A 12,234-nucleotide genomic window follows, 5' to 3' on the forward strand; every position below is an offset into this window, starting at 1 on the left:
TCTTAGCTATTACATCTTCACATCTATTACTAGTGTCTGCCTGACCTCCATTTCTGCAATCTTAGATAACAGTAAGTACTAGTCCAATTTTGACACCTCAGCCCTTGTTGTAAGAGAGTTCATTATATTTCTTCTCTTGAAAATAGAATGGAGGAGATGTGTTGAGGAAGTCCTGTGCAGTACTCCTGGATCCCATTATTCTATTTCTGTTCTAAGACTTCAGGCCAAAACTACATACTACTCAGCTGCTCTGAGTCCCCATGGGGAGATGGGGCAGGATATAAATAAAGTTTTGTTGTCGCTGTTGTTGTTGTTGTACATGCTGCATTATCTTTAGCCTAAAAAATCTTAAATTGAATGCTGTGTGTTTGCTGTGTATGTTGCATGTACAGTAGAGTCTCACTTATCCAACATAAATGGGCCGGCAGAACGTTGGATAAGCGAATATGTTGGATGATAAGGAGGGATTAAGAGAAAGCCTATTAAACATCAAAATAGGTTATGATTTTACAAAGTAAGCACCAAAACATCATGTTAGACAACAAATGTGACAGAAAAAGTAGTTCATTACACATTAATGCTATGTAGTAATTACTGTATTTACGAATTTAGCACCAAAATATTACGATTTATTGAAAACATTGACTACAAAAATGTGTTGGATAATCCAGAACGTTGGATAAGTGAGACTCTATTTGGAAATCCCTAATATATTTACCTAAAAGAAAGTACACACAACTCTTATTTGGATGAGAAGTATTCCAAGAGGATTGGGAGGTTGAAACCTTTGCTCCCACATCTCATGATAATGATGGTGATTTCAAACTGCATTACCTTCCATTTAATGACATAGGTTTTAAAATGAAGAAAGTATGAAACAGTTTAAACCTCTGGGTTTCTGTGAGTTTTCGAGGCTGTCTGGCCATGTTCCAGAAGCATTCTCTCCTCACGTTTTGCCCACAGTGGGGTTTATATATCTGTAGAATGTCCAGGGTGGGAGTAAGAACTCTTTTCTGTCTGAGGCAAGTGTGAAACCCCACTTGCCTAGTTTCCAACAGACCTCACAACCTCTGAGGATGCCTGCCATAGATGTGGATGAAACGTCGGGAGTGAATGCTTCTGGAACATGGCCATACAGACCGGAAAACTCACAACAACACAGTGACTCTGGCCATGAAAGCCTTGGACAACACTTTCAATCTCTTCCACCTGCTTATTATGGTTTTGATTTAGAAGAGAACTATGCACACTTCAATTCATGTGTGTTTATATACAGAGTGCTGTGTGTTTAATGTAGTGTGGGATAGTTTAGCCCACTTTCTAGGATTTAGCAATAGAGCTTAAGAATTCCTAGATTGTACTTCTGCTGAGGTAGCTTATTACTCACTCCGCTACTTTCACATTTCCTCTGTTAACAGGCACAAGCTCATGTCTGGGTAAGAGGTGGTTGTGATGGCAGTAAATGTGACCGGTGTCAAAAGAAGATAAAGAGTTTTCAGAGCTTGACAGGCGTGCACTGTGCGTGGTGCCATCAGAAGGTAACTTCAGGCATTTTCAAAATTTTGGATTTTCACTTCAGAATGAGCATGGCATGTAACATTTTAAAAATAAATGAACAATAATAGTATGAGTGTTACAGGTGAAGTGGGAAGACAGGTAGATAAATAAAGTTATTGTTGATTTGGAAAATAATTATGAGACTTTTCCAAAATGGGCTACCTCTAATAGTTTTGTTCACAATTCCCAACGTACCTGATCATGCTGGTGGGGATTACTGGAAGTTGTAGTCCAAAAACATCTGGAGCGGATGAGGTCGAGAAAGGCTGATAACATCTGACCATTGAGATACCTATGTGAACTAGGAAGAAAGAGAAACCAACATATATAATTGTGACAGCAAGTAGCATTTGTTCTTGTGTATGCATGCTAGTTTTCAAATGGAATGGAAAGTCAAGTAAAATCAGGCTTTGCAATACCTGCAGAGAATGTCACATAAAAAGTAACTATCATATTTTTCCCATTAAGTTACATTATCAGCCTATTGAATTTAGCCAAACATTTCATTTTATCAATTACAAGTGATGATTATTTTTTATTGTTTCATATCACAGAGTGAAAAATCACAAAGAGAAATCCCATATTGATATGCTTAGGGAAGGAAATGGAAGAGGCTTCACTTGAGTCTTTGGTGATGTCTCTGCATCCTCTTGCGTTGTTGATAGTGGAGGAGCTCTGAGAAATTGCTGACCCTTCACTGTTCTCCTTAGATCCATGATGAATGCCTGCCTCTCATGCCTTCCGCGTGTGACTGTGGGATCCTCAGAGACCACATCCTGCCACCCTCAGCTATCTATCCTGTTGTGTTGGTGAGAGCAAAAGGTTTAATTAACCAAATGAACAGACTGAGCATAGAAGTTATTTTTTGGACTACAGTTGTCTATTGGATATAGCCAGATTCCCATTTTATCAGTTATAAGCGATGATTCTTTTTACCTTTCTTCCAATCTCTGCGTATGAACTGCTCCCAAGAGAGAGAGAGAGATACACACACACACACACACACACACACACACACACATATGTATATGTATATATATATGTGTGTGTGTGTATGTGTATGTATGTGTGTGTGTGTGTGTGTGTATATATATACACACACACACACACACACACACACACACACACACATACACACATACACACACATATATATATGGGGATACTCACATACACACTGTATATTTTTTGACACATAGAGGTATTATTTCCCCAGGATCAAGAGGAACCTGTTTTTCCAGGTTGAGCAGCAGCAAGTAGCTCTTGTGTCAATCATGAACGAAACAGCTGAACATCGTGTCTGTCACAAAGCCTCCTTCTCACATGTTTTAGCAGATGTTGAGCTGTTTGAAAACAGAGAGTTAAATTACTTAATAAAATAAACGGAGAGCTATTTTTAACCAGACAATATCTTAAAGCTGTGAGTGCCTGCCTGAAGCATGGGACAAAACCTTACTCTGAAAACAGATGTCTGTCAGTACCAGACACAATGCACAAGTTCACAGAGTGTTTATTAAGTAGGGGAAAGAAGGCCATGAAGATGGAGCCACCAGGATAATTAGTATTTTGTTGCAGGACTCATCTCAAGCACTTTAATACATAATGTGGGAATGTGACCTTTTTAGATTGGTAGCTCCAGAATATCCCAGTTCTTTGAGTAATAGTAATAGTAGTAGTAGTACTAGTAGTAATAGTTTTATTTCTTGCTTGCTTGTCCTCATGTCTTGAGGTGGGTTACAGCATTACTAAAATATAAACAAACACATAATCATTTTTAAACACTTTGTAAAATACACATATTAAAATATGCCTCCATAAAATGTGTATCAAAATATACAAAACAAAACCAGGCATACAGCAGAGTTTAAAATTCACCATTAAAACTGTCTGGGTTGGCCTGCCTGAAGAGATAGGTAGCTTGTATCTTAGATTACAACAGCTGATCCAGCTGTTGGAGCTCTACCGGCAGGTCGTTCCACAGTCATGGAGTGGCCGATGAAAAGGTCCTCTGGGTGGTGATTGCCAGTCGGGTTTTCACTAGTTGGAGTAACTGCACCCCAGAGGACCTAAGTGTGCGTTGCGGATTGTATACATGGGAAAAGGCAATCCTTTAGGTAACTTGGACCCAAACTATGTAGGGTTTTAAACTATGTAGTTGTCCTAAAAATAACTTTTCCAAGTTCTTTCCCTCTAAGCAAGAAGAGGACGCAGGTTTTATTTCTACCCACTGTTTCTTGCCTCTTTTTTTTTTTAGGAGCGCCAGAACAGCCAGAAGAACGGACTCTGTGGAACACCTTCAGAAGAGACAACTTCGCCATTTATCACACCTGAGGGACAGGCATTGCGAGTGAGCATGGAATAGGACAGGAAGGTGGTGGCACCAGACTCCTGCCTCTCTCTCCTTGTGGCAATGCTGGTTGCGCAGGGTTTCTGGGAACTGCAGCCCAAACTTTACTTTTCCATATTCTGGGACCTGGGCTGTTTGAGCAAAACCTGTTGTTTAGTGTAAGGTACAAGGGAAGGGAGATTAGACAAATTCCTTGTTTTGAGGACAAGGGATTGTTTTATCATATGAAACGAGGAAAGATATTAGAGTATCTCATATCATTTGTGCTATGTGTGGGAGCAGTTAATACAGGATTTAGAGTAACAGAATACTCAGTCACTGTGAAATTGACCTACAATTTAGAGACATATACCAATTTAAACTTTGTATATTGAACGTCACCACTCTTAAATTTGAACTTTATTTGTATTTAAACTCTACCTCCCCAGAAGGGACTCAGGACAGATTCCAATATAGGTAAAGCATTCAATGCCGACAAAGAAGAACATACAACACAATATAATAAAACATAAACATAGTTACTATTAAAACAAATATATACTCATTTAAAATTAAAACTAGTTTCAAAACTGTTCCATTGGGTGAAATCAGCTACCAATTCTAGGGTGGGCCTAGACAACTGTGAGAGGCTGGACCAGGGCTAAGTAACGTAGAGCCAAGGGATAAGTAAAATGCAAACTGATGGCCAGGATAGTGCCTGGGTTACTCAATCTCAAGGCCTGCTGAGCAGCTATAAGATGACAAGGCTAGTGCAACAAGCTATCGTAAGAAGGCCCTCCCCCTCATCATAGCCTGCACCTTGAATTGTGCCTGGCAACTTATCGGCAACCAGTGGAGCTGTTTTAATAGGGGCATTGTACCTACTCTATGTGAAATTGGAGGTTGCACACAGCCTTTTTAGAAACAGAGCAAGAAAAAAATACATTTGGAAGTTGCAAGTTTAATTAATGTGGAAAAACACTTCTTGTCTCTTTTTTGTCCAGTAACTTCTTCTCTACCTCCAGAGGAAAAGATTTTTAGTGCCGTTGATTACTTTCTTACTTCAGGCCCCTGAATGAAAAATCCCTTTTAGTTGAGGCATTTTTAATTTTAAAAAACTAGAGGAGTTCTGGACCATCATACATTCTCTTGTCCCTGCCCACTAGACAACATCTATCATCGTTAGATAATATAATCATTGGCTGGTGATCATGCGGCCGTAGTCCAGCATATCTAAAGCGTGCCACATAGCGGAAGAAGGACTAAGCCAGTGGTTCTCAGCCTGGGGGTCCCCAGATGTTTTGGCCTTCAACTCCCAGAAATCCTAACAGCTGATAAACTGGCTGGGATTTCTGGGAGTTGTAGGCCAAAACACCTGGGGACCCACAGGTTGAGAACCACTGGACTGAGCAGTCATTTTTCCTATGCTTTTTGTTTACAACTGCAACCTATACGTTGTTTTCATTTTAAAGCCTTCTGCTTGGGACTAGTTTCATCTTCACTTGCCTATAATATTTAATTTGACACTCCTCCCATGATCTAGCCCAAATCTATCATTGCCTTTGAAAAGGAGGGTTGTTTATGCCATTTCTGAAGTGTCCCAGAGTGTTTCAATGTGCTAGTAGTTTAGAAACAGCAAAGAAAACCCTCAGTCATTTTCTCGGCAGACATGTAGGATCAGAGGACTCCACTGCACAATGCTGTTAAACGTGTTCTTCTGATTCATTCCTGGGAACTCATGTTTCACAACAGGTGCTGCATCATGACTGTTAATCATCCCTAGATGCTTGAAGAATTAATATTCCCAAAAACTGATGGAAGTTAGAGGATGGAAAGTATAATCCTGACAGCTAGTTCTGGTTTATGCTTGTCTCATAAACATGCCTATAGATACGTTTAGAGTTGTCAAATGTATCTTGAGATCCGTAGACCTCTTAGAAAAGAAGACTTACATGAAAGAGAATAATTGGAGTTGGGTACTTAGGGGATCCAGTTCCAGCTGTACCATTTCTGTCAAACCTATATACCTGTTTTTCTGTCGCTGCCTCTAATGCTGAACACTACTACCATTTGTTTTCCACAAGAGTAGCATCTGAATTTGGCCATTCAGCAATCTGCTTTTCCAAACTTTGTCTTGTTTCCATCTCTCTTTCCACAGATCATCCCTGTACCTGACACCCACCCTTTGCTTGTCTTTGTCAATCCTAAGAGTGGTGGGAAACAGGGAGAGAGGTGAGAGGGGAATGGGATGGGTGGGATTGTGGGCGAAGGGAGGCTATGTATTTTTTTGTGGACACCAGGTTTGCTTCTGGAATCTTGAACAGGTTATCAGTTACAAGGGCTTCTTTTCTTTTTCGAGACACTTCCTCAAATGAATACCTCAGACATTGTGTGAGAAATCTGAGTGTGGAAACTCACTCTTTCTGTTGACATAGAATATGTATTTCTTTTTATTGATGGGAAATTCTTTTTCCACATTAGGAGTAACATTTGATTGAATTTGCGAGAGCCTCTTAAAAGGACTTGGGGTTTCTGATCTGATCTTAAATTAGTTACTGCAAAGGGAATTGGTTATCTAGAATCCTGTTCAGATGATGGTCTGGTACAGTCTATTACAGACTTGGCTGCTTTCTATCTTTCCTATCTTATTGGCAGGGTGCTGCGTAAATTTCAATATCTCCTCAACCCACGGCAGGTCTACAACTTATTGAAGGGTGGTCCTGGACCTGGGTGAGTTCATATGAACTGTGGTGCATGTCTACCATATTTACCAACTGAATCCTTCCTGTGTTTCCTGTCTTTTTGTAAGATGCAGGATAAGAGAGCGTGCCAGTGAAAATTGGTTTGGGGAGGGTGTCTTCAGAGCTTCAGGAATTAAATGTCTATAGCAGGGTGGCTGTGACTTAGGACTGGGAGACATCTCCAAAATTGGGTGCTAAATGTTCGATGTATATATGTCTGTATTTTGCCCCAGGCTGAATTTTTTCCGAGATGTACCAGATTTCCGTATCCTAGTTTGTGGTGGTGATGGCACTGTGGGCTGGATCTTGGATGCCATTGGTATTTATTTTATTATTTATTCAAGGTATTTCTATATTGCCTCTCAGCTCACAAGGCTGGTAAAGCTTTTGAGAGATTTTATAGGTGTACATTTCCCTAGTTGTAATGGAGAACCAATTCACAAGCTCAGTGTTTTTTATTAAATTAACAAAATCACTTGAAGAACTGGTAATGTATCTGTCTTCTATAGCACTTAGCTGACAGCTAACATCTTGAAGATGACAAAAGATGCGGGTTGGGAACTTTCCAGCCCTTAGGTGTAGCTGTCCCACAGAAAGTCACCATCTGTCCTATCAGCAGCCTTTCAAATAAGAGATTGTCCCTCTTTATTCTCAAAAAGCAACAAGACTAACTGCAACATGGTGTACATGATGATAGTTGGTGATGGCTAACCTTCCTCTCCTCAGTGCTGCAAAAACCACTGAAAAAGTTGATGTTCCCTCAGTGCAGTGAAGTTTTAAACTGGGGTTAGGGAAACTGCAACCCACAGGCTTTTTGAAACATTTTTTTTACCCCCAATGCCCTCCAAACACTTTGAGTTAAGGGATAAAGAATATGAGTTTAAGGGTACAATTTCTTCCCAGTTTCCCTCTGGCATATTTTAGCATCAGGAGGAGCATTTTTTTCTAACATAAAGCAATCTAATATGTGGCAAAATTGCTCCCTGTGCCTCTAGGCATTGCGGAAGAGGGGATTTGGGGCCAAAAATCCAAAATAATTCTTAGGAGTGGTCAGCCCATGACAGGTGCCCTGGGTGGGTTTATTGTAGCGTCTTGACTCCCAATACTTGCTAATTGCTGCTTTATTATCATAAATGGAAGGATTAAAAAAGCCACATTACAGTATTTTGGGGGGGGGGGGGCGGGGTAGGAAGAGAAAGGCTATCTCAGAAAGTGAATGGGGCTTGAGTTGTCATGTTAGGGACCAGCAGTGATGTAGTTCAAGCAACTTCTCCATCCCCAGCCCCTGTATGTCTTGCATGCAGTTTCTGATGTTCTTGCCCAGAATCTTTTTAGCCCTTGACCTGAAGAAAAAAAAATTCCTGACTCTGTTGTAATGTAAATAAAGGTATGGTGGATAAACCAGCACATTATGCACAATCATCTTTGTTTCCTTTTCTTTCCAGATAAAGCCAACCTACCTAGCCGGCCTCCAGTGGCTGTGCTGCCTCTGGGAACTGGCAATGATCTTGCCCGCTGCCTTCGCTGGGGAGGAGGTGAGTACATCCTACCAGTTTGGTCTAGTGTAGGCATGGGCAGACTTCGGCCCTCCAGATGCTTTGGACTTCGACTCCCACAATTCTTAACAGCTGGGATTTCTGGGAGTTGAAATGCAAAACACCTGGAGGGCTGAAGTTTAGTGTATCCCAGGACTCCATCCAGTTGACCCACTGGAGGCTGAGCTTTTTACTTATCCTAATGAACACTGTTTAGACATGTAACATTTCTCTGAATATAAACATTAATCCAATTAATAACAACATCAGATGTGACCCATTGTCGATTTAACTGAATAAATCAGCGGTTCTCAACCTGTGGGTCCCCGGATGTTTTGTCTTTCAACTCCCAGAAATCCTAACAGCTGGTAAACTGGCTGGGATTTCTAGAAGTTGTAGGCCAAAACACCTCGGGACCCACAGGTTGGGAACCACTGGAATAAATCCTATAGATTCTCCTAGGTTCTCCCTGGGGTTTTAGCCTTTGGGAATAAATATTTGGTCCCTTTTTTAAAAACAAATCCTCAGTTTATCCAACTCTTATTTCAGAGCACCAGTGTATATCTCATTTACAAAGTATATTGTTCGTCAAGTATAATGTGATGCCAGACAGATGATGAATCCCAGTTTGGAGAATCTGGCTTCAACCTGAAGGATTTCTTTCACATACACTAACCCAATGAGAATTGTGGCCTCCGGTGGCTCAGTGTGTTAATGCGCTGAGCTGCTGAACTTGCAGACGAAAGGTCCCAGGTTCAAATCCGGGGAGCAGAGTAAGCACCCAGCTTCTGCCAACCTAGCAGTTCGAAAACATGCAAATGTGACTAGATCAATAGGTACCGCTCCGGCGGGAAGGTAACGGCGTTCCATGCAGTCATGCTGGCCACATGACCTTGGAGGTGTCTACGGACAACGCCGACTCTTCGGCTTAGAAATGGAAATGAGCACCAACCCCCAGAGTTGGACACAACTGGACTTAAAGTCAGGAGAAACCTTTACCTTTACCTATATCTTTTTCAGAGCTCCTTGAGGAAGGAGCAAAATGTAAAGAGAAGACATAAAAGCTCAGCAGCATATATCTATACATAATGAAAGTGAAAAATGTGTATGCATGTATGTGGAGGAGGCGTCCACTTACACAAACAGCCTCCCTCCTCTACAAACAGCTATAGTTCCCACTGTGCAGAAGACACCCATGGCCCTCCCTCCACTGACAAGCAGGTTATAGTGAGTGCCATGAACATGTAGCCCAAACCCTGCCAGTGTCCTCCACAAACACCATCCTGCCCCCCACCCAAATGAAGGCTTTCATGCGGGGACAATTTCATCCTGATGTTCTGTTTTTCTCCAGAATGGACATCCCAGGGTTCCTTGATTTCCATGACCCCGCCCACTGCTTCTACCTTAACCTTAATCCTTTCCTACCCTTTGCTATGGCACATAGTTAACAGAGGAATGGATCAGCAACTAAACTTTGCACAGACCCAACATGGCCAACTGCAAATACTGGCAGGTTTTGGGGGTGATTGCCCTGGGATTCTGGAAGTTGTTTTTCACCCTTATTGAGACAGCACTGAACCCAGCCAACTACGGATCTGGACCAAACTTCAGTGATATTACCTAGCATCCCAAAACAAACAATGCCTTCTTCTAATAACCCAGGCATTGCCAGGTCCCCAAGCTAGTGTAAAATAAAACTGCTGCCATTCTTAAAACCATTCTGACAGCTTGATTCTGTGACACAAGTGCCTTCTATTGTGTCTTAATATCATTCTTAATTAACAGCACCTTACAAAAATTTAAGCATGGGAATAAGTCTGTAATGCATGAGAAGAGAAAGCATGGAAGAAGCTGGAGCTGCATTGTTGTGTATCTGTCTCATACTAATTCATTCTTAGCCAAGATGGAGTTAGTCAAGGTGGAAAAAATTGAGTTTCTGGCCTTGGAAAAGTTAGCTGGACTATAACTTCCAGTGGCTGTGTACAGAAGAGATCAGACTGGGCTTCAGCTTCCCCTTTTCCCTTCCTTCTTCAAAAATTCAGTAAAAAACCAATGCCCTTTTTCATGCAGTCATCTTTGATTTCTCTTTGTGATGTATCCATTCCTGCTCAGGTTATGATGGTGAGAACTTAGTGAAGATACTGAAAGATATTGAGGCAAGCAGCATACTACAAATGGACCGCTGGTCAGTGCAAGTGATGCCTGATAACCCTGATGAGAAAGGTGATCCTGTCCCTTATGAGATCATCAACAACTACTTCTCTATTGGTGTAGTAAGTATGGAGAGGAGAAACAGAATACAAATATGAAGGAAGGGTATATTCTTGTTCATGTTTGCTTAAGATGTCTGTTCTGTAATGGTGAGAAACAAGAGCAATGAAGTTTTCTCTTTTAATAGTATTTAGTACTGAGGATGTTGGGTTGAGGAAGCTAATGTAGAGAAGGGGAAGGATGTAGAACATTTAAAATAAAAGGATGTGCAGGATAGTAGAGAGTTTGAGAAGGTGATGAATGGAGGGATAGAGAGGACTATAGAAGTTGCATGGAACACACCCTCCCATACAATTTCTACACTGCTCAAATACATTTCCAGTTTTCTGAAGCACCTGATAAGTTCTAATTTTTTATCATCCCTCTTTCTCCAGGATGCCTCCATTGCCCATCGATTCCATGTTATGAGGGAGAAATACCCAGAAAAATTCAATAGCAGGTTAGTACAGAATGGCAGGGAGCATCAATGCTTGTGCTGGTTTGTTACAGGATCCTTTTCAAAATTCATTTTGCTCCTCAGAATCCAGCCCTCCCTGTCACTTTTATGATCCTAGTATAAAAAAATGCCTCTCAAAGCTCCCAATATCTTTAGCATCACTGCTATAGCCTGACCCTGGAAGTATGCGTTGGTAGCCACCATATGGCTCGTGAAACGTCTGGTTTAATCAGGGGAAGGTGGTCCCCCATGGGCAGTGGAAAACCTTTCACTGAGTTTCTAAGCTGGCAGGTTGTGCAGCATCTTGTTTTTGATGTTGCTTTTCCCCCCTCCTAAACAGGATGAAGAACAAGCTCTGGTATTTTGAATTTGCCACGTCTGAGACCATCTTTGCCACATGCAAAAAGCTCAAGGAGTGTCTGACTGTAGAGGTGAGCCATCTTCCTTGTGCCCCTGGATTTGAGCAGCTTAGTTGTGATCGGGATAGAAGGGAGCTTGCTTCCTCTGTTCTGTGCAGTGACTGCCGGTGTAGATAAGATTCTTTTAGCACCAGCAAATGCCATGATTTGATTCAACCCCTTGTAAGAGATATTACCTCAGAACAAGGTAATATCTTGGGCCGGGCTGTGGCGCAGCTGGCTAGTAACCAGCTGCAATAAATCAGTACTGACCCAAGAGATCATGAGTTCAAAGCCCGGGTCGGGTTAAGCTCCCGACCATTAAATAGCCTGGCTTGCTGTTGACCTATGCAGCCCCGAAAGACAGTTGCATCTGTCAAATAGGGAAATTTAGGTACGCTTTATGTGGGAGGCTAATTTAACTAATTTACAACACCATAAAACTGCCAGCAAAACACGAGGAAAGGAATGAGGAAGTACAGCCACTAGTGGACGGTGAAACAACAGCTCCCCCTGTGGCCGGAATCGTGAAGCTGGAAAAATGTTAAATGCCTCTGTGTCTGTCTATACTGTATGCTGTTTGTCTGTTGGCATTGAATGTTTGCCATATATGTGTTCATTGTAATCCGCCCTGAGTCCCTTTTGGGGTGAGAAGGGCGGAATATAAATACTGTAAATAATAAATAATAATAATAACAAGTGTAGAGTGTCTTTCTCATATCACTGGGTAGCCACAAACTACCTGGGCCGCTTCAAAATTGTCATTATGACTTCCAGATAGAGTAGTAGCCCAGTCAGTTTAAACATCTCTCCTGTCACCCTTGCATCTCAGAACCCACCTTACATCTTATAGCACAGTCAGGGAGCTTGTGGTCCATTAGATGTTGTTGAGACTCCATCTCCCATTGCTCTGGACCATTTGCAATGCTAGCTGGGAGTTGTGGGAGCTGGAGTTCAATTATATTTAGAG

The 12,234-nt window shown here is 41.6% G+C and overlaps 1 protein-coding gene across 3 annotated transcripts in view; it reads left to right on the forward strand.

Moving 5' to 3' along the window:
• Positions 1-12,234, forward strand: part of dgka (diacylglycerol kinase alpha) — a 78,786-nt gene that overhangs the window by 62,208 nt on the left and 4,344 nt on the right. For all 3 annotated transcript variants that reach the window (XM_008114418.3, XM_008114420.3, XM_008114419.3), the window contains exons 11-20: positions 1,419-1,538; positions 2,268-2,366; positions 3,812-3,904; positions 6,042-6,115; positions 6,539-6,613; positions 6,858-6,943; positions 8,070-8,159; positions 10,272-10,432; positions 10,805-10,869; positions 11,207-11,297. In XM_008114418.3, coding sequence (XP_008112625.1) covers positions 1,419-1,538; positions 2,268-2,366; positions 3,812-3,904; positions 6,042-6,115; positions 6,539-6,613; positions 6,858-6,943; positions 8,070-8,159; positions 10,272-10,432; positions 10,805-10,869; positions 11,207-11,297 — 954 coding nt within the window. The remainder of the gene's footprint in view (positions 1-1,418; positions 1,539-2,267; positions 2,367-3,811; positions 3,905-6,041; positions 6,116-6,538; positions 6,614-6,857; positions 6,944-8,069; positions 8,160-10,271; positions 10,433-10,804; positions 10,870-11,206; positions 11,298-12,234) is intronic.

Source organism: Anolis carolinensis, chromosome 2 (assembly GCF_035594765.1).
Source record: "Anolis carolinensis isolate JA03-04 chromosome 2, rAnoCar3.1.pri, whole genome shotgun sequence".
Lineage (NCBI taxonomy): Eukaryota > Metazoa > Chordata > Lepidosauria > Squamata > Dactyloidae > Anolis > Anolis carolinensis.